Raw genomic sequence first — 22962 nt, 5'->3', positions numbered from 1 at the left:
GACAAACCATTATATTTTGGAAATGGCCCATTTTTGCCCTACTTCTTTGCACAACTAGAGTGCACAGAAAAAGTGTGAATGCATGATATGCAGCCATAACATTTGTTTTTGTCATAACAATTACTGGGAACTGCAGCTTCACACTGTTATATCACAAAACATTATCTCTCATTACAGTTTATGTTGGCATATGAAATCCGTGTCACTTTACTTGAACAGTGTGTACATAACACATTCTTAACAACTTACATAAACACTGTATCAGGTTCATGAATGTTTGCATCAACATTTATAAAGTATACAAGTTTTACATAATATTTTTGTCAAAGCACGGGTATAAGGTTATTTTTATTTTGGCCATGCAGAAACCCGGCCTTTCACTGAACATAAAATAGTTTTTCAAAAACATTTATTTTGAAAAAGGTCTATCTGTAAAATGACACAGTAGTCTATATTAGTATCATGTAAAACATGTATGAATGTTGATTTAAACACACATGAACGTGTTTGTGAAAGATGTTATGAATGTGTCATGTAAGGTGTTACCAAATCGGCCACGACATGTTTATGGCACAGTTGTGTCAGTTTTATAGAGCAGGAATAAAGCAGCATTTTCAACCTCTCTGAGAAACTGTATGAGAAAGAGATTATGTAACATGGCCTCTGTGCTGAGCATCAATAAACACCAAACTGTTATACTAATTAGGAATGCCTATAATTCTAAAGGGGCAGTGTATTTATATATAGTTCTTCTATCTTAAAGCTGCTGTGATGAGCTTCGTTTACTAAAGTTTCCTTCCATTTCTTTGCTTTACATTACATACACTTTGGCCAACTCTGTCTTGTTTGTAGCTCGGAGTTACTGAATTTACATTTATGGCATTTGCCTGATGCTCTTATCCAGAGCAACTTACAATTTGATCATTTTACATAGGTAGGCCAAGGCAGTGTTAGGAGTCTTGCCCAAGGACTTATTGGCATAGTGTAGGGTGTTTACCCAGGTGGGGATTGAACCCCAGTCTACAGTGTAGAAGGCAGAGGTGTTAACCACTACACTATCCAACCACAGTCACGGGCTTCTCCACGGACAAAAATCAATCCCTGTAACTAAAACTATGATACATTCTCAAAACCTCTGTGTACTTCCCATCAGCTCAGAGATGAATATGAATCCACTCATATTCCAGAAAAGAAGTGAAAGTTTCTCTCTTTCTGAGCGTCTACTTTCGGTGAAACTATGACTTTAAATCAGGCCTGCAGATGCTTGCCAGCTTGTTGAATTGCCACTCCAGGTTGGTCAGAACATTTGGATTGAAGTCATTCTCAGGGAGGGAGATGGCATCCAGTTGAGGGTCAATCATGGATTCTCCTTCATATGCATAACAATGAGGTTCATAGTCACCAAGCTCTTCTCCTGGCGCCTGAAGCTGGAAAAGGTTCTGCAGAGGAGAAATTCCATAAGACAGAGCGAAGAGCTCAGGTTAATTCATTCCCATTAATGGCTTTTTTCATCTGGAATCTTTGGCATAATTGCTCTTTTTTATTGTTGGTCCAGAACATTCCAGTTTTAAGGTTTTTGATACCTGCTCAAGATTAGAACTCATAGTACCTAATGGTGCTCTTTTTTTAACACTTGGAGCTGAATGTAACAGAAATAGAGATAATTCTTCACTCTGGCAGGGTGAGGATAACGTCACCAAGCACTTGTACATCACTAACCTCCAAAAAGGTCTCCAAAGAAAGAATACTTTTGCTCATGTTTATACACTGTATAAAAAAAATCAAATATGAGCTTTGTTTGATTTCCTAATAATCAGCCACTTAGTTGGACTTAAATATAACTAGTGAGCAAACTAGCTAATTAACCCAATTAGGTGCTTTAGAGTGGCATAAAATAACAAAAAGAAAAAAAAAGTTATGGCTGGATCTCAAGCAGGTGGCAGCTAGAATTAGAATCATAAGTTCTACTTGGTTGCAAAGTTTTATTAGGTTGCAAAGTTTTTACAGGCAAAAATACACTTAAGGCCCAGACATATGGTCTCTTAGTTGGTCTAAAACTTTTTCACAGTACTGTATCTGACAATATCTGAGAATTTGAATAATAAAAGTTCATTGCTGTAAAAACCTGTTGGGTAGGTTTGTAATGGTTACAGGTTCTTTTCCCAGTTACATTTATGACTTCAGAGAAATTCATCAATTTTGTCGAATCAAAGTTGATGATAAATGAAAGCAGAACAGGAGTACCTGATCAATCTGAGTGAGCAGGTTCTGTCTGAGTTGAAACTCATCTACACTGTAAATAGAGTAGTTTCTCTTCACTTGGTCCTGGATTGGAACAACAAAGATTCAGCACAGATTTGAAAACAAGTTTAAAATGTAAAATGAACCCAAAAGGAACAGTGTTGTGACCGTACCATCGATGAGTGGCAACTTCTATATGAGCGTCTTGTGGAGTTCTGAAATTCAGTCAGGAAAGAAACAGTCGGTCAGTATAAAAAAAAAACTTATCAGTTTGTCAGTCTCAAAAATGAAAAGTATTTACCCGCTGCAGAGATCTTTTCAACAACTGTTCTTTTTGAAAAGTGCTGTCATAGTAATCCTGCTGGTGCTGGAGTAAAATGAATAAAGTGATAATTTGTGAGTTTATATGTACAAACATATCACTGTGGTCAGAACAAAATCAATCAAACAAAAATTTAATTGGTTATTTTTCAGTTTTTGACATAATCTGAACATGCCTGTTGTTCTTTACATTGTGTAAAGTGTGTAAATTCCATGATGAATGGACTAAAAGAAATGGACAAAAATTACTTGGAAAAAAAGGCTCCATTGACTTATATTAAAAGTAAAGTATATTTTTTCCTTCCCCTGTAAAGTTAGTATTGATTATTGTAACTAGATTATTTATAAGCACTTTTAGGGCATTTCTATTGGTCCATCTGTAATGAATTTTTGGCACTTTGTAAAAGTCAGCTAGAATTTTCTAATTCTGTAAAAAAGTAAAAATGTAGATACTAGATTTTGCTCCAAGAGCAGTGAGATGCATCTTCAAAACACTAACTATAAAGAAGAAAGAAAAGTTTTTTTTCCCCCAAGACATTTTGAAAAATTTCTATTGGTCTATTTATCATACACTTTTCACACAGTATAAAGAGACGCTGGTTATGTTATACAAACCACGATGTATTAGATAGTAAGTTGGATTTTCATACATTCTGTTGTATGACTTCCTGCTTTGAAATTCCATCATGTGTTGATATCAAATTGGGCTTTGCCTTTAAGGTCTGGATGGACTCCACTTGGGTGATTTTGGCAGGAACCTTTATGAAGAGATAATAGACAAAAAATATTATTATTGAAAACTAATATATTATGGTATCCAAAAAGACCAAGAAGATAACTGTACACGTAATTTCGCACTGTTTCTAAAGTAGCTTCATAAAAGTTTAATTGATTTAGTTTGTGATTACTACACTTCTCATTTATTCTTCTGCATGTACCAATATTTTAATGTTTTAATAATGTAACCTGTATGGTGTGGGCAAGAGAGTGTTTTATTACCTTGCAGTCTGTGCCAAGAGTCTCAATATTGGACTCGAGGAGATGCCACCCAGGTTCGTCATCTGTCATGATCATTTTTTTCTCGTGCTTGCAGGAGATCAGAAAGGCCATGAGAATAATAGCTGTCCAAAAAGGAAATACATTCGGAAATACATCAGGTACACCAATCTATAGGCAGACTGCATCTTGAAACTGAAGATAAAATGTAACATTAACCAGGCATTAAACTTTAACCTGCTCATTGTAGTCACTAAAACTCTGTAAATAGCTCAACCGTACCTAGAAGAAGAAGAAACGTGAAAATCATGATGCTGACAGCAGTGCTGCCCACCTGGGCACCTGAAGATCTGCGTAGATGACAGTTTGGTGTGCTGGTGCAGTCACACACAGTGACTGAGAGGTTCTGTGTCAGGGAAAGGCCCTGGTTGTCAGATACTTTGATCTGAAGCTCGTGAACACCTGAATAGACAGTTTTCTCTTTCACCAGGTGCACAGTTGTCCCTACAGAGAGAAAGGCATGTCCTTTGAAAAACATACACTAATATTTATATACACAATTACATGTTTTCATGACAACATAATGAGAAAAATGTTGTTTCAGCAAACCTCTATAATAGTCTCTAAATAGATTTTTATATGTAAAGCTATTTGTAAGTGATATTGATTCAGATATTGCATGTAGAAATGAATATTTAATAGAAATGCAAAAATCTTGTAAGATTTAAAACCTGCTGGGGCAAATTTTTCGAAAATATAAAACTTGCTCAAAAAGCACAATTTTGAATATTTGCACGTGTAACGCGGCGTGAGGTAGCGGACGCAGGTGCGGAGGTAAGTGACTTTTATTGAGGGTAAATCCAAAATTAGGGTCATCATGGTCCAAGGTCATTGAGCCAACACGAACAGAGCCAGGTGCAGACATGACGAGTAGCACAAACAGGCAAACAGGTCAAACAAAGGCCGACGCATCAGACAAATACAGATGCATGAAACAAAGACTGGCAAACACAGGGCTTAAATACACAGGGATAACGAGGGTCAGGTGAAAACAATCAAGGGAGGAGTTACCAAACAAGGGGCAGGACTTAAACCAAAACAAACGCACATGGACAGGACTGGGAGGGGCCAATCGTGACAGCATGGCTGCATGAATTATTCTTTCATGGAAATCCACCTGGTCTGATCAAGAAGTAGTGTTAATTTTAAGGTTAAGCCTGTAAAATCATATTAATGTGTATCTTTAAAAGCACAACAAGGAATATATCTTAAGGGCCATCTCCTGTAAGGCAGCTGTAAACCAAATGGTAAATAAAGCACTGAGTCATATTTAGAGAGCTTTGTTTACCCCTGGTGGGGTCAATATTCCATTTCCCTTTAACATCCCCCAGGAGCTCGTAGGTGAAGGGGCTGCTGTATGGAGGCAGGTCCAGATCCACAGCAGTGATGTTTGTCATAGTGGCCTTGTCCAATAAACACATACCCAGTGTGTTCACCTCAAGTATGGGCAGATTATCATTCAGATCTCCCACTTGAATGATCAAGGTTCCTGTCCCTGTCATAGGAGGCTCACCTGGACGTTGGAGAAAAATGAGTAATATTAGAGTACCATAAAACAGTGAAAACACGATGTGGCTGGTAAATGTGTTGCAGAAGGCCCATAAGAAGAGGCTAATGAGAGGTGCACAACCTCAGTAAAAAAGACACTTTTATTTGTATTGTCAGTTTGAAATGCGGTGGTGGGATTAGTTAGCTTAGTTAATTGGCTATTATAGAGTGGAATTTTATGACTGTAGGTGACCATCTCAACTTTTATGGATGTTAGGAAAATGACTTTTCTGCTGTATTCAAATTAAAAGAACATTTCTGAGCAGACATTATAGCCTCTGCTGACTCTTCTCCTGCATGATCCTGCAGTATTATGGAAGCATTTGAGTAGCAAAATAAAATTGAAAATGTGATGTGTAAAATGGCAATGTATTTATATTGGATTAAAATCACTTCACAGTTACTACTGTCAGACTGTAAAACTACACACACTGCAGATTCATACTGGATTAAAATATCTCCACAATTATTACTACCAGACTGTAAAACTACACACACTGCAGATTTATACTGGATTAAAATCACTTCACAGTTATCACTACCAGACTGTAAAACTAAACATTGCAGAGTCATACTGGATTAAAATATCTCCACAATTATTACTACTAGACTGTAAAACTACACACACTGCAGATTCATACTGAATTAAAATCGCTCCACAATGAATACAAATATAATTAGTGCTGTTTCTTACCATTATCCACAACATAGAGGATCACACTGTAGGAACTATTCTTCAACAAGGGTGATTCTCTGTCCAGAACCTTTGCTGTGAACACTTCCCCAGTTTCTGGATCTACAGTTATCCAGTTATCTACATCTTCTCCTTTGGTAAAACTGGGGACATGAAAGTGAGAGAAACATAGAGAGATTTCAGGCTAAAGTTCTTTCCAGCACAATTAGCTTTTCAACAAATTTTAAGGCCGAAGACAGCTACTGTACCACTCACTGAAACTTGCTGGCAAAGGTTTTATCAGGGTCTTTGGCTTCAAGAGTGCACAAGTGGGTTCCTAGTTTGGTGTTCTCCATGATCCCCACTTTTCTAACAGGTGGTACAAACTCTGGAGGGTCGTTCACGTCCTCCACAGCAATGGTGACAGGATACAACTTAGGGAAGCCTGGCAAACTTTTGCCAGGCCCCTCATTGAAGGTCTTTACATCCCATAATCTCTTAGCAGGACGTCCGGTGATCTCACAGGAGAAATATGGCACCTCATTTGCAACACTGAGTGACACATTTCTTGAAGTTTGCTCTTCGTAATCCATTGCCTGTGCAATTAAAGGAGAATAAAAGTACCAGGTTCATTAAATCAGTGTGAACTGCATTTCGTCACTTTCGGAACAAAATCTCAAATCTCTAAAATGGTTTACAAGAGAAGAAAAACATTCTTATCTTGTAATAAAGGTCAATGTAGTAAGGATAAAAAAAGTTATTTTGAAACATTTCTTTAAGACGGTGTAAATTATGCAACAAAGTAAAAAAGACAACTAAAATGTAGATTTTAAAAATGTAACTACTATGATTAAAATGACCTCATAGCATTTCATTTGTTTTTCCTATATTCTGTATTGGCTCAGCTACATTGTAAATGAGGGTCTCCCTCAATGTGCTTTGGGGTCAAAAAAAGGTTGATTGATTGACTGATTGAATTTAACAATTTCCTCCTTAAGTGTCCTTCAATAACAACGATTTACAATATATGTCAATTTAAAAGTGAAAATGTATGTGAGATTTAAAAAAACTGAAAGCAAGCTGGATTTCATCTTCATAGGTGAAGGAGCAGGTCTGCATTTCTGAAAGTTTAGCTGTTGTGTGTTTATTGTGTCAGTTGTGCAGGAATATTTAATATAAAGAAAGCTGCAGTTCTTTATAAGCTGCAGCACAGCTCAGCACAGCCTTCTATGTGGAGAGGAGTGAATTATTTTTCACAGGGGGTCTCATCGCTTCCCTTTCAGTCTTCATTGCTCACTAGCAGCTCAACATTTGCCACACAGAGAGGGGGCAGAGTTCTAGTTTCTTTGATTACAGAATTATGGGGACAAATATTTTATTTGCTTATGTTAACTGAAAATATTTGAGTCGATTACCATTCCAGGATGGAGAAAGAGGCTATGTAAGCTCCTAAGTCTATCATTTCAGAGGTGAATCCTCTACTGGAATCACTTGCGAAACACTTGCCATAATCTCCACAGCTGTATAACTCAAGTGCATGACCTAAGAGTCAACACAATGCCATCTACAAATTGGACAAGATAAGACATGATATTAAGGTGCAAATTTGTTTAGCAAACAACAGAACACTCAAATACCTTTAGAACTGTTATCACTCCTTCATTAGTTTTGGGGTCCGTCTCTATTTGGAAATATTTTTCCTTATCTCCATGAATTGTGTATTTAGCTTTCCAGGCTTGTGAACCTGGACTGTCTTTATCAGCTACTTGCACGCGCAGGACTTCCACTCCGCTTTCTCGTTCCTTTACCCTACCAGGGCCCTAAAAAGAGATATGTAAAATATATATGTTAGTAAGACCTAAAATAGCAGTCATATGCTGTCAGTGAAACATGAATTAAACAAGAGAACTTCACAAAAAATCTCAGAACTGCTCTCAGAGTATATATAGTGCTGTGAAAAATCATTTGCCGCTTCCCATTTTTTTCTACTTTTGCATATTTGTCACAATTGAATGTTTCAGATAATCAGACTCCTTTTAATATTAGACAAGATAACCCAAGTAAACACAAAATGCTTTTTAAATGATGATTTCATTTATTGAAGGAAAACCACCATCAGAACATCATACCAACAGTGAAACATGGGGGTGGTAGTGTGATGGTCTGGGTCTGCTTTGCTTCTGCAGCACCTGGATGATGTATCATAATTGATGGAACCATGAATTCTGCTTTCTATTAGAAAATCATCAAGGACAGCCTGTCAATTAGTTGGATGATCTGAAACATTTAAGTGACTGGCAAATACATGTTCACAGCACTGTATATTTGCATACATGGATATTTAATGAGAAAGAACGATTAATGATAACGATAGAAGAGAAGACTACAAATAAAACCAACTAAAATGGAATTTCCTTGTCCAGCAGAGCACCAAATATCTACAAATAGTTTAATATGCACTGAAATGACTGCCAAAAAAAATAATTATTATAAATTAATTCATTTGGATGACACTGTCTTATACAAACATCAGAAAGAGTGTGATCTGTTGTAGTTTTTGCAACTGAATTGTATGGCTACAACAATCTAAGCTCCCTATGTCCCTGATGAAGCACTATTGATGTGTAAAGGGTTTGAAAGCCATTTCAAATGGTACTCAATAATTCACTGTCCGAAACAGTATACAAGTATTAGGAATGTTTTACACCACCAACCATCTATCCACGCCAGGCTATCCCATCAAATTCAGGCCAAGATCGAGTTCAAAGATATGGAAGATGGTTTCCCAAAACTCAAGGATAAAGGCAAGTCACATTTTGTATTTATATTTTTTAAAATGCATAAGAGTGAAGCTCTTGTAATTGATAAAAGAATGTAGATGCACAACTGAGATTTGCCCAACAACACTGAGGTGAAGATCGAGAAACTAGAAGTGAGTAAATAAGGAGGAAATCAGGAAATCACTAAGGACTGAAACATCATGCCGGAAACCCTTCATTCTTCATTCAGTCCACATCAGAGAGACATGTGAAATAAGGTACGGAGAGTTTACAGCTGCTGAAGTTGCTGCAATGGTTTTGGGAAGTAGTGAAGAAGAAAACAGAGCATTTTAATTTGAAACAAATGAGTATCATGTTATATGAGGAGACTTTAAAGAAGAATTTAAGAAGATGTGCACAAATTGGGATCACAGAGGGTTATTAAAGCTCAATGACTTGTGCATTAGCTGTTCTTTAGTAAACACTACAGTTTTTTTCTTTCTTTGATGCTGAAAAATGAATAAGTTGTACTAAACAATCATTTTGACTGGAGGTAGGTGGGACTTTTGCACAGAAATGGTAAATGTTTTATGGTTTATATCATTCTGTACTTCAGGGCCTGACCAGTTCACCATCATGGAGCCAAGTGTGAATTATGCATTGTACCAGTATTTGAGATCTGTCAAGAAGATGAAGGTGAAGCATGAGTGGACCTTGCATTGACCTAATACACTTAGACAAATAGTAATAATAAAAAACAGGTAGATCATTAGTGGAATTTGATGTATTCAGTAAAAAGCCTCACATCACAGCTACAGGAGATTGACATACAATCACAAGAAATGCCTTCAAGAAGTGATTTCTGGCTGAGGAGTCAATGCCAGCTATTGCTGGGGTGTAGCGTTTGTTAAGAGTTATTACATAATAATAGGCCTCATTCATCAATATCCTCCTAAGTTTGTTCTTAAATGTGTTCTTGAGAAAGATCCTAAGGAAAAGTCTATGTCAGATTCATGACGTGTTCCTGAACTTCAGAACTGTTCACAACTGTTTCTTTGTGCTCTTGAGTGTGTGCAGATTCTGTTCTTACCTAAGAATCCAAATTAGAAAACTCTGTTGAGTCTGAATTTCTCATTAGGTTGATTGAATAACTGACTCTAAATGTAGGTATTGTGATATAAACTGAGTCCGTTCTACAGTTTCTCATTAGGTTGAATGAATAACTGACTCTAAATGTAGGTATTGTGATATAAACTGAGTCTGTTCTACAGTTTCTCATTAGGTTGAATGAATAACTGACTCTAAATGTAGGTATTGTGATATAAATTGAGTCTATTCTACAGTTTCTCATTAGGTTGAATGAATAACTCCCTCTCTTCGTGTTGATTCAGCACAGAAATAAAGTCGCCCATTCACATCATGTGCCTCTCACCATGTGGAACTGATGGATTTGTGATGAAACATGCATTTTGATGTGAAACATATTAAGATCATGTTTTATGATGATCCTTTAAAGGAGAGTTTATGAAGAAATGCACACATGGAGAAAATGCAGTCAGACCCCAGAGGGTTAAATCATCATAAATTAAAATTTCAATGCTGTTTGTTCTACTAGTATCATAAAAAAGGAAGAGGAAATACCCATACATGCAAGTATGATACATGAGGTGTGCTTACTTTTACTGTAAACCATTAATATTTCTACCTGGAGTTTCTACCTGGTAACTACAGCCATTATGTACTATAATGCAGATAATAATCATACTTTAGTAGGTTGCTTATTATTGCTTATTTACATGCATTTCAAAATTTTAGCACTTACTGTTTGACCTGTGATCTCTGGGAGGTGATTGTTCTTGTCAATAATGTTCATTGTCACAGTACTTGTGCTGGAGAGCTGCACTTTATCTCCATGATCCTTGGCTTCCAACACAATGGTATATTTTTTTGCTTTCTGGAAAATAAATATAGAACTTTACCAAAAATTACAACACAATGGATTTCGAGCATGAAGCAAGTTAACAAATAAGACACAGAGTCATTTGCAGTCAGTGCATTTATTTACCTCATAGTCCAAACATCCTCGAAAAAAAATTTCTGTAATCGATGCTCCAGTGGGCTCAAAGAAAAACTCCACATTGTCCGTTTTGGGAGTAACAGAGATGATATTGAAGGAGAAGGTTCCATTTGGAGTTTGTGAGTCATCCCCATCTGTGGCATTCATTGTTGCTACTACCTGACCTGTTGAGATTTAGATGACCATCAAGACTGGCAATATGACCGTAACATATTCTGTAAGATTAACCAGTAAACACAGTGCAAAGCTGGATCACCTTGAGCTGTAGACTCATTCATAGTAGCCTGATAGTGAGGTGGACTAAAGACTGGGGCGTGGTCATTAATGTCCAGAATCCTGACCTCAACCCCGAGCCTTGTGTCCACTTGGTTATTGGAGACATTTGTTGCTTCAAATGTTAACTACAACAGGGGAAAACAATGCAATAAATAATCATAGATTAAAAAGGGATTTTACCATATCTCAACATTTTTAATGGCACTCGTTTAAAACGCTGCACAAAATACAATGACATGCAAATCATTAAAACCCTATAGTTTACTGAAAACTAGTACAGCTCATTTTCAGCAATTGAACTTATTATTTCAAAATGATATCTAATTTTCTCAGAATAATAACTTGGAATATTTTTTAAACCTAGGATCCTCCATTTCAACCAGCATCAGCTCAGTTTTTTTTGTTTATATGACCTGGTAGAAACGAGCTTTTATACAAAAAGCCTGTTTAGCTTGTATGGGTCATAAATGTACAATGTGCCTGAGTTAATTTAAAAGGAAGGTCTTTGTAGATAACTCACTTCTTTGGCGACCCTCAGCTGCACAAAGAGTCTGTTGGTAATCTGTGCCTTGCTTAGTAAATCTGCCCAATTTTCAAAATTACATAGTTAGGAAAGAAAGTTGTTTTCAAGATCAAAGATAATTCTAATCAGGTTCCCCAAGTTTGAAATCGTGTTTATAGATATATGTTTATATACTTGAAAACAGAAACAGTCACTTGTGCAGTTACAAAAGTCAGAACTGCAGTCAACGTGTATTTTTCCATTTAAAATTAAGCTCCTCGCACAAAAAATTAGTCACCTTGCATGTTGAAGGTGGTGATTATTTTTTTTGTCTGGTCACCTTGTGAATAAAAATCGCTTCATTTCCAGGCAAGAATTGCTTCTACAAGTCAGTGCAGGTCCCTCACAAATCATTTCTGAAAGAAAACTCCACAGGGAGTTCACAGGGGTTATTCACGAGGTGTGAAACACATCGGTGGTCCCTGTCTGTTAGTTTCATGTTTCAGCCACAGTTCTGATGAGAATTTCATGTAAACTGGGATTTTTGCCACTGCTGCTAGATCTTTATGACCATACATTTCAATACACCTGCAAATTCAGCTATTTCTATCACTCTATGGCCTTTGTCATGCCCAAATGCAATCATTCCTTTTTTTCCAATCATTCACATATGCTTTGTGATCCATTTTCCACACATCGAATGGGACATTCACTGCACTGTACTGCCTTTTCTTAATCTATGATTTATAGACTGATCATCCATTGCAGCACCATCTGCAGGAGCCTGAAGTTACTACCACCTTAAACACGCAAGGTGACTAATTTTTTGTCTGAAGAACTTATGTTCTATTTAGAACAATTTTGGGGATTTGATTATAAAATTGAAAAAGACATTTCAAAATTTTTCAGTATTACAAAAAGTGTAGCTTCTCATTTTGTGACATTTTTTTTTCATTGTCACACAATGTTGCTTTAAGGCAACATGCCCTGAAAAATTCACACGTCATAATTCTTTTATAAAAATTGATTGATTGTATGTAAAAAAGTGAGTCAAACATGTTCTAAATATTGCTCTCATGGTGCATGCAGTAGAGGGTTAATTAGAATTTGAAAGTGTACAAAAGTTTTTAAACGACCATTTATATAGTTATTGTGGGTTTATATAGTGTGTGGGTGTATATTTATAAATGCTGTACATGGTGTTTAGCTGAATAAATAATGAGCTGTACAAGTTTATGTATACAAATTATTGCAGCAAATTAAGTTTCTAATAGTGACATACATTATATTTCCAAAAGTATGTGCTTATGCATATGAAGTTGAGTGACATCCCATTCTTAATCCATAGGGTTTAACATGATGTCGGCCCACCCTTTGCAGCTTTGGAGTTCTGTAGCGATTGACTCTGCAGATTGACTCTGTGGCGACCTATATGCACTATGTGCCTCAGCATCTGCAAACCCCACACTGTCATTTTAAGTGGCCTACCACTTTGTGAACGAGTTTCTGTCATTCTCAATCACTTCCACTTTGTTATAATACCACTGACAGTTGATTGTGGAATATTTAGTAGCGCGGAAATTTCAGGACTGGACTTGTTGCACAGGTAGCATCCTATCACGGTACCATGCTAGAATTCACAGAGCTCCTGAGAGCGACCCATTCTTTCACTAATGTTTTTTAGAAGCAGGTGCTTGATTTTATACACCTGTGGCCATGGAAGTGATTGGAACACCTGAATTTAATGATTTGGATGGGTGACTGAATACTTTTGGCAATATAGTGTAAGCTTTACATTTTCTCCAGTATGTATACATGATGAAAACATTTTACAGCTAAACATCTGTGTTCTAAAAACTTGCTCCAATTAAGCAGAAGAAAATCATACCTGGAGCACTTGAAAAGTCTCGTAGTCCACCTTCTTATGCACCCAAATCTGGCCATTTCTTTCTTTGATTTCCAGAACGTCTTTGGGCTCTTTATCAACACCACTACCATGCAGCACAAAGTTGACCTTATAGTTTGTGTCCAGTTCAATCTGCAACAAAAGAATGTGGTGGCTAATTTAGAAAATTGTGCAATAGATGAAAATTTAGTTTGCATTTTGAATTAAGATTTGTAGATTATTACAGTATCAAGCATGGGTATTGTAGGGCAAGCAGCTAGACACTGAAAAAAAAGAGCAGGAGTAGAGAAGTTCTTTTTTTTCACAACGGTTTTTATTTTGCCACAACGGTGTATTTACAAGCGCGCTTTTTAAAACAAAAAAAACAAACACGACCTCAATCAACAGAGGTAATTAGACTGTGACTGCAAAGTCACATAAGTCTAGTCACACAAATAACCCTTACAAACAGGTGTAGCCTAGCACTGCTACCATAAGGGAAGAAGAACCCCAAATTGTGGTTTGTCGTATATATACAGGTAGCTCCTCCCTTAAGCTATTCCATTCCCCCCACGGGTAGGAAAATAAACCATACATTTCCTATTTACACGTTGAAATGAATATGGCACAATATTATATGTGGCCGTCAAAATACAAGGCCATAGAAAAAGTAATCAATCACTGTTACTTACAATGTTCACACGATTCACATTTCTCTTTGTATTTACAGGTTCTCACTCCCCTCCTCTACTACAGAGGGTGGACTCGCCCAGGTAAGTAAAAGTCCAGGAGCCACAATCAGTAATCTTTTAGGACCTGAAGGTTAGTATGAGCAGTGCATGTTAAAACAGGTAAGTATATATACAGTCATTCATAGTAGTAATGTGCTAAGGGGTACCTTGCATCATTACACTAAGTAACTGTGCTGTAAAGATAAGCATGTATTTTTCTTCCAATATTAATTTTTTAATCACTCTCAAATTCACTTTAGCCCTGATATGTAGCAAAAAGCCCTCCTAATGACTACTGTAGGTGTTAGTGTAGTGTAAGATTTTTACTATAGATATGTAGGTAAACGTTACAAATAAATATATTAGGTCCTACATATTGATGCTGCTATCATTATGAATGACTTTAGATTTGGTTGGGAAGATTTCACATAACACATAAATAATGATGGTGTGAAGGTGTAAATGAAGGTGAAGGAGCTTCCTTAAGTTCTCAGGAGGACGTAAAAAGCTACAGAGCCCAAACAGGGAACTTAAACTACTGTCACCACAGCTGTTTTAATAATGTTCGAGTGGAAAGTTTATGGAAGTTCATAGAGAGGCATGAGGCACGCAAGATTTCTCTTCTCGGACTGATGATGAAGAAGTTACATAAGAAGTGAAAGCAGCAGAGCATCACCAAAAACAATACACAGTGAACCACACCGTAACTATTTCCCTTTCCCCAACCCTCGCTCAACTGCTCTAAGAAGACAGGTACTCATTAAGTTTGCACACAAGCATTTAGATCAATCAGAACCATTGTAGAACAATATTCTCTGGTCAGATGAAACAACACTAGAACTCTTTGGAAAGAATTCAGCTGTTTGGAAAATAAGGGTTCTGTGTTTGATCCCAAGAATACCAGTGAAGCATGAAGGTGGGAGTATCAGGATATGGAGCTGCTTTTCAGTAAACAGTGCTGGAGCACCACACACCATTGAAGGAAACATGAATGGAGTGACATACCAAGAGAGATTAGAGGAGATTTAATCTCATCAGCCAAGAAAATGAACATTTCAACAAAGATGACAAAAGCACTGATATTATGCAAATAAACTTTTTTACATACCACATTATTTTTACTTCATCACCATTATTTACCCTTATTTTAGTCACTCTAATCAACACTCAAAACCCTTTTCAAACAGGTTCTATATATATAATCACATACAACATGTTCTCCATTAGTCTGAAGAACCATCGCACCATGCAATGATCCATTTAGGGATGCAAATGGTTCATTTTTTAGTGTTCATGGTTCTATACAGTACCAATATCTTTGCTAAAGAGTCCTTCAAGAACCAGTTACTAGAGCCCATTTGAGGTCATTAACCACATCTGAATGGTTTATTGTGCTTTATGAGCTGAACTCTTACATAATGAGAATATTATATGTTATGGGGGTGTGAAAATCATTTGCTTTATTATTAATGAAATATGGCACAAAACACCTCTTGAAGAGCTAGCTATACAAATTATTATACTGTTTTTACTAGAACCATGAGCAGAACACTCAAAGAACCATTTGTGTGCATAAATGGTTCTTTACATGGTGACATTATTCTTCAGATTGATGGAGAATGTGTTAAACAGGGTTTTTCAGACTGATGAATGTGTTGTATATGGTTCTATACAGAACATTTTGAAAAGCCTTGAAACTTGTGTAGCGCTTATTAGTCTCGTATTAGTGATGACTGAAACTACTTTCGAATATGGAATAGATCTTGACGTGCTAGTAACTTTGAAACTCTTATTAGTTCTAAAGCCATCTCCAGGAGATGCTACCTAAAATCTATAGGAATAGAAATGTAAAGGTTTAGGCACCTCAGCAGTTTCACTGTTGTCCAGGTAAAGGTTCTTCATTCCACATTTACAACTTTAACAATCTGTTCTGTATTGAAGGCGGTAAGTAACATGATACTCACCGTCCCCAACAAATATGGGAAAGGGCCGGGGTTTTCTTCTTCAATGTTGAAGCTGTCAATGATCCAGGCTCTCTTCTGCCTGATCCTGCTGTGAACTGCTACAGAGCAGATATACTGAAGAACAGAGAGAAGTTGCTATGAGTTAATCAAGCAAAAGTGTAAACAAGAGAACATCTAATTGAACACCAGTGATCTAATAGCAAAAGGCAGTTTCCTCCCTTTCATTAAATGTAGTTGATTTGACCTCACTCTTACACTATTAAATGATAACTCTTCATAGGACAGGAAAAGTCTGTAAGATTTGATTAGGTAATATAGCTGCAGCCAAAAAATGATTGGTTCAGTGCTCACCTGATGCATTTTCAATTAGACATTAGATCTAGAACTATTTACAGCTAGATAGCAAAACCTGCTAATTTGCAGATATGGAGACATGCAATACTTGTAATTTAATATCAATTAAACAAAATAAAACCTACTTTTACTTTGTCATATGTATGACTAGTAGTAGTAGTAGTAGTAGTAGTATTTTTATATTTTTTTATTCAACCTATATTAATGTTTCATTTCATATAAGCTTTGTATTGTTTACTATGATCCCGTATATCCAGAATTAAATAAATATATCCTTTGCTCAAATTGCATTGCACCAAAATGCTGTTCATGATAAAATTAACAAAGTAAATTACAAAAGATGTAGAGCTTGATTAGCCAAGACATTTGGTGTCTTTAGGATTGGAGTTACAGGGCTAATGTAGCTTCAAGTAATATAAGCTTATACTGCACCAATTAGCATGGCGCTGCCTGCAAAACATTTCCCTCTGAGCATCTGGAGTTTATTCCCTCTAATGGACTGGATTATGCGTTTTTGACATTGTATGTCTCACTGTTTTCTATAAACATGAACTAAAGTGCATTAGCCTAAAGCCAAAAACAGTAGCAGTAGCCCTCCTAAAGGTTGACATTTGTACCATTTGGAGAGAAGAACAGAAGAAAGAAGCTGGGGACTGATTGGTGTTTGAGAATGACTGATTGATTATTGGGTTTTTTTTTTTTTAATGAAACCAATCTGGCTTTAAGGAGGAAAAAAATTTGCTTCAGTAACCAGTGCTCCACCTGCCCCTGAGGCTAACTCTCCTTTTCTGAAACACACAGTATTCACCTTTATGCTGAGTTTTTGAGGCTTTCTCTTTCATTTTTCTATCTTTTGTTATCTCAGACCACATCTTCAGAAATATGGCCGTGGTGTGAGAGGAGCCTGCATGTCTACAAGACAGAATTCTGAGAACTCGGGCTGGAGCTCTGGACAGTTCTTCTTTAATCTAGAAGACTGAACCTCCCTTTTATGAATAAAGACAGGACTATGGAACTAGGAGGAGATGGTCAGAAGCTATTTAAAACAATAACAAATATCAATCTGTATGAAATGTAAAAGAGAAACAGAATGAACAAGCTGGATCACGTAGAATGATGTTATTACAAGAAATTTGGCACATCAGTTTTATTTGCCTGTTTGATTTCTCAATGTTCTACATCCATCCATCACTGCTGACTATGTGCTGTTTCCTGTCCAGCATGTGCTTATGTTTGAATGGGTGATGCCAAACCTGATAAGCCAAAAAATGATAGTAGAGTGATGTTACTGTACAGGTAGTCATTATTATGATAAAATAACATGTGAACAACATTAACCCCTTAAAATATGAGGATTGTTACATATTAAACCTTATTATTCAGTAACTACAAGGACTTCAGCGTAAACTAGTTGAGCTATTCTTAGGTTATAGAAGTGTGTAATAAATATTTGGGCCTGCCGATAGGCCCTGACCTTTCCCTTAGGTCAGGTCAGGGCCTATCAGCAGGCCCAAATATTTATTCAAACAGTTTCATCACTTTGAAGGAAATGCCATAAATTTTTAAAATTTCTGCATAATTCAGTGGTTGAGATCAAAAACAAAGTCCTTCAAAGTGGTTTGGTATGAAATGCCTTGTTCTAGAGAAAAATACCAGTTTTTATTTTTACAGTGTTGGGGATAGGAACCAGGGGACGCCATTTATACAAAACAAACATATATTCTTGAAAAAGGTGGTTTTTCAAAGGTTCTGTATAGCGCCAACAGGGTTCTGCTGTGTTCTGTAGTGTACCACTATCTTTGCCAAAGAACCCTAAGCCATTTTATTTTCTATCCAAAACCACCTGTGAACCTGAAAGCATCTTCTTAGTTTTATATGCAGTGTTTTTCTTTATGTTCCTCTGCATGATCTAGACTCTGTTTTACCCCACATGTAAACACGTTCACTAAAGTAGCTTTTAATCATTTAAGAAATGTTGCTAAAGTTCGGCCTTTTCTGTCTCAGAGTGACGCAGAAAAACATGTTCACGCATTTGTTACAGGCAGACTTGAATACTGTAGTGCTCTTCTTACTGGACTTCCTAATAAAAGTATACATCACTTACAGCCTGTACAAAGTGCAGCAGTGCACATCCTAACAAAAACTAAAAAGAGAGATCACATCACTTCCATTTTGAAAGAACTGCACTGGCTGCCTGTATCATTCAGGATAGATTTCAGGATTCTGCTACTAGTCTTTAAAGCTCAAAATAAACTAGCACCTGCTTACATCACAGAGTGTCTGTCTGTTTATGTTCCGGCACGTAATCTAAGATCTGCATATAGTGGCCTTCTACAGATACTCGCTGTAAAACACAGAAAACATGGAGAGGCCTCTTTCAGTTATTATGCTTCTAAACTGTGGAACTCAATTCCACCTTTTATCAGACAGTTAAGCTCAGTGCTCACTTCTAAGAAGCACCTAATATCATATCTCTGTAAACTAGCATTTAACTAAAACTGAATGTTTTGTGGAGTTTATCTTTATCTTCTAATTTAATCTTCTTCATTTTCTTCTGATTCTAATTAAATACTAATGATCTATAACTGTTTTATAACATGTCTCTAAAGTGGTTTGAGCTGCCACCAGAATAAGTGCTATATAAATTAAAATTATTATTATTGTTATTATTATTGTTATTAATATTATGCATTCCTGGGTTTTGACAAATATGTAAAAGTCGAAAATCATGTCTCAAAACTTTAGCGAAGACATCAGTCAGCGAATTCATATCCATTTCAAGTAATAACTTCCTGAGAGGGAGCTTTTAGGCTGCATTTACATTATAGGCCTCAATGTTCAATTCAAGTTTTTGCTCAGATCTGATATCTCCAGCATGATGGTTCACACTTGTTTAGGTAAGTGACTCAAATCTGTCATTAATGGGGTTGAACTGGCATCCTGAAACAGCCACGTCCTAATCAGTAACATCAAGTGAAGATGAACGAATCATGCATGGTATGAACCGCAAACAAACTAACATGCAAAACGAGCCTTTGCTGCAAGGATAATTAACTCAGATCAGCTGACTGAACACTGAATGACAGCACATTTCAATCTGAGTGTTCTCATTAAGGTCACATGGCCAATAACTAGTACATACCTGATCTAGGACCACAAATGAAAGTGTCTCAGGTTTGTTTAGACAAGATCAGATTTGTGTGTCCACACAGGTCTGAACACATCAGAGTCATGTTAGGGCAAAAAATTGGATCTGTGCCACTGAACTTGGTAATGTGATCGTATCTTTAGAGGGGGCTGTTTGTTTCCTATCACCACCTCTGTGAACAATTCTGGCTCAGTAAGTTACTCTAGAACAGAGCATTTCACACCAAACCACTCTGAATCCACTTTGAATAACACAGCTTAACCATTTAATTATAGAGACATTTTGAAATAAAGTTAATGTAGTTCCCATTTAAGTTAATTTTGCTGTACCTTTGATGTGATATTAAGTAAAAACTATTTGTTTCAAATGAAAAGCTCCAGTTGTTCCTGCCAGTTCAAGGATCAATAATTCTAGTTTTTCGAGAGCAACACTTTTAGCGAAGGGAGTGGTGTCAGTTTTAGCTTTGTCTGCTAAATCAAACAACACTGACAGCAGAACATTATATTATACATTATACTCAGGAATGGATCATTACAGTATATTCTACAGTCTTAATAAAAGGTTCCTTAGTGGTTCTTGGCTAGGAAACACCTAGAAGTGGTAGAGCAACTCTAATTAATGTGGAGATTCCTTAAAATGTTCCACTAAAGGTTCTTTAGGGAAATAAAAGTGGTTCTTTTCTCTATTGGCATCTTTGCTTTTAAGAGTTTGTTGCAAGGTTCTTAGCTTGGATATATGAATCTAAGGACTCCAGAACTTTAATTTCACTCTTTAAAAAAGTTCTTCACACTCACACTTCTGATGTATAAAATTATTCTTTGAAGAATCTTCAAGCAAAAGTGTCTCTTCAATGGCATCACTATAGTGAACAATTTGTCACCTTTGTTTTTCAGAGTGTAAATTTGTAGCCTCTTAAATCTGTGGTTCTAAAATTCACTTTGTCAAAATTCTTCATAACTTTCATATTTCATAAGCTACATTCAAAAGATGGGTGTCATATGAGAGCTGTAACTGTTTTCTCTCCAGTCAAATAGATGGGTAATGTAACTTTAGATGCTTATAATAAAAGAAGCTGAACTCACTTTTTTGTCTATTGAAAATCGACCCATTTTCCCACAAATCTGGGCTATAAACTATAAACAGATGGCATCTCTTCAGTGAAATACTCTGTAAAAATTATTTTTATAAAATAATACAAAAAGTGTCTAATATTTTTGGCTTTCAGCAGTAAATTGTAAGCATATAGCAACATATATAGATCATAAAACACATTTTCTGTTAATTTGAGGGGAACTTTTACGAAAAAAAAAGAATAAATAAATAAATGCATTTGTTTCATGCAAAACCAAATATACCCTAGAGAATAAGACATTAAATAAATGAGTGAGTGTGTGAGTGATTGTCTGTGTCTGTCTGTCTGCCCTGCCAGGGTGTATCCTGCCTTCCGCCTGATGACCACTGGTATAGGCTCCAGCACCCCCCTGCGACCCTGAGGGAGAAGCGGCTTAGAAAATGGATGGATGGATGGATGGATGGATGATTTGAATAAAACCTAGAAATTATTTTGACCAAAATAATTGCCCTGCTGATCTGAAAATTCTTCATAGCATCAAAAAGATTTTTGCTATTGTTACGTTGCCGTTTTTGTGCTACGCAGAACAATTTTTTAAAATGTTCTATATGAAATAAAATATATCAGAAACATTCTCCATCAATCTGAAGAACAATTTCTCAATGAAAAAAACATTTCAGCATGAAATGGTTCTAGACAGAACTCATGGGTCTAAAAGGAACAATAAAACTAACTACATACTGAGCAAGTTCTATAACTGATGTGGAACTTTTTTCTTGATCAAAAAATGATTTTAAAGCTCATATCAGTCCAGGACCTGAACCAGTGCAACAGAATGAAATGAAACCTAAAAATAAGGAACTAAATATTGAAATTACTAATTTACTCACTCAAACACTTCAGTAGAAGTAAAAATATTTTCCTTTGAAAGCACTCAGGTCAAAAGTCCACATATATTTTCATCAACTGGTACTGAGTAAATATAAATAACTGTTTGGCTTTAAAAAAGTAACAGGCTAGTTCTTCTTTGATGACTGTAAAACTCTGACTGCTAGTAACACATTTGAATGTTCTACCATCTCATGATACACAGCTGTGTATAAAGTTAGTGTCTCCTACTGTATGTACATTCACCCACCGGTCAGCCCTGACTGCACTGCAGAATATAATAATATGATTAGTTGTAATAATAGAAACCAAAGCCCAGATACGACATCAAGCACAGGTACTCACCACAGCAAGGAAGAGAGCAAGAGTTAGTTTCCTCATATTGTACTGGACAGTCGTGTGTGATCATGTGGCAGAGAAAGAACTGCTCTTTCCTCTCTGCAGGTTCCACTGCTAACCACTGCTATTACAGTAAAGGGTGAGGGGTGGGTATTCTAATGAAGGAGGCCTGCCAACATGACATCATCAACCACTGCCAACACATACACACACACACACACACACACGCGCGCACACACACACACGCGCACACAGCTTCTATATAACTATATAAACTAAGTTTGTTAAAGTGTTACTCAAGAGACCATAATATAAAACGTGTTTTTATATTATATTAATATAATAATATTAATGTAGGGGACGAACAAAGGCACATGAGTGGTTTTAAGGTCCAATTGTAAACCTCAAATAAGATTTTCCAGGTGAAACGTTCTTATTTGTATCTTTTTCATAAACTAATGTTTTAAAACAACAACAATAAAATAAAAGCCCTGAGACGGGGTGTGTGGAGTTAATACATCTTAGAAAATATAATTTCAATGAATTATATTACAGTTATGTTTCCTGACTAAAGGTACTGAGATGTACACATGAGGGTTCCACCCAAGTGACAAGAGGGGCACTGCCACAGTGACAGTTGACTACCTTTATGTCTGAGAGTGAACGGAAATATTTAAAGGGCAATTCCACTAATTAAAAAAAAATCTTAGTAATTTAGAGACTGTAGATCTGTAATTTAGATACTGTAGAAGTCATTCAGAGTGCTATGAAATGAAGTGGATTAGAACATTTACAGACAGAAATAACAGTTACAAAAGCAGAATCATATTTCATTTAAAAATACTTACTTGAAATGTTTAGTGTAGTGCTGAATGAATCCTTTGTTTTTGGTTTTCCTTTAACTTATTTTTCACTTGCATCACATTTACAGTTGAAATAGAGGAGATTAGTTTTTTTAAATGACCACTAATGCTGTGCAGGTGAGTGTGGAGTCACAGTATACAGCTGTTATTTTACTGTTACTTACTGTGACTGGCACAGTCATATTGTGTAAAATCAAAAGCAGTAATTAAAAAGTTTTCTTATCAGTCTGAATCTCCAGGCGTGCCCAGTTATGATATCTCAGTT

General features: G+C 36.3%; 1 protein-coding gene across 1 annotated transcript; it reads right to left on the bottom strand.

Annotated features, from left to right (window-relative positions):
- Positions 1-1002: 1002 nt before the first annotated feature.
- On the bottom strand, positions 1003-21930 carry LOC108414526 (cadherin-like protein 26). Its single transcript, XM_017687401.1, has 17 exons — positions 21841-21930; positions 16034-16147; positions 13342-13491; positions 10932-11076; positions 10664-10839; positions 10421-10552; positions 7477-7659; positions 6116-6435; positions 5861-6003; positions 4907-5131; positions 3841-4062; positions 3562-3683; positions 3213-3320; positions 2543-2608; positions 2415-2456; positions 2245-2325; positions 1003-1439 (listed from the first exon to the last, which is right to left on the bottom strand). Exons 1-17 carry the CDS (start codon positions 21874-21876, stop codon positions 1236-1238), a joined length of 2469 nt encoding a protein of 822 aa, XP_017542890.1. The 5' UTR covers positions 21877-21930; the 3' UTR covers positions 1003-1235.
- Between the last annotated feature and the right edge of the window lie 1032 nt (positions 21931-22962).

This window comes from Pygocentrus nattereri, chromosome 9 (assembly GCF_015220715.1).
Source record: "Pygocentrus nattereri isolate fPygNat1 chromosome 9, fPygNat1.pri, whole genome shotgun sequence".
Lineage (NCBI taxonomy): Eukaryota > Metazoa > Chordata > Actinopteri > Characiformes > Serrasalmidae > Pygocentrus > Pygocentrus nattereri.
This window is presented reverse-complemented; position numbering and strand designations above follow the sequence as displayed.

Bases quoted from the DNA above. Each gene is read 5' to 3' on its own strand.
- LOC108414526 (XM_017687401.1), bottom strand. From the start codon at position 21,876: ATGAGGAAACTAACTCTTGCTCTCTTCCTTGCTGTG. The intron at 16,148-21,840 runs GTGAGTACCTGT...TCTGTTCTTCAG, and splicing joins TTGCTCTCTTCCTTGCTGTG to TATATCTGCTCTGTAGCAGT. The intron at 6,436-7,476 runs GTATTTGAGTGT...TTAATTGCACAG, and splicing joins GAGTGATAACAGTTCTAAAG to GCAATGGATTACGAAGAGCA.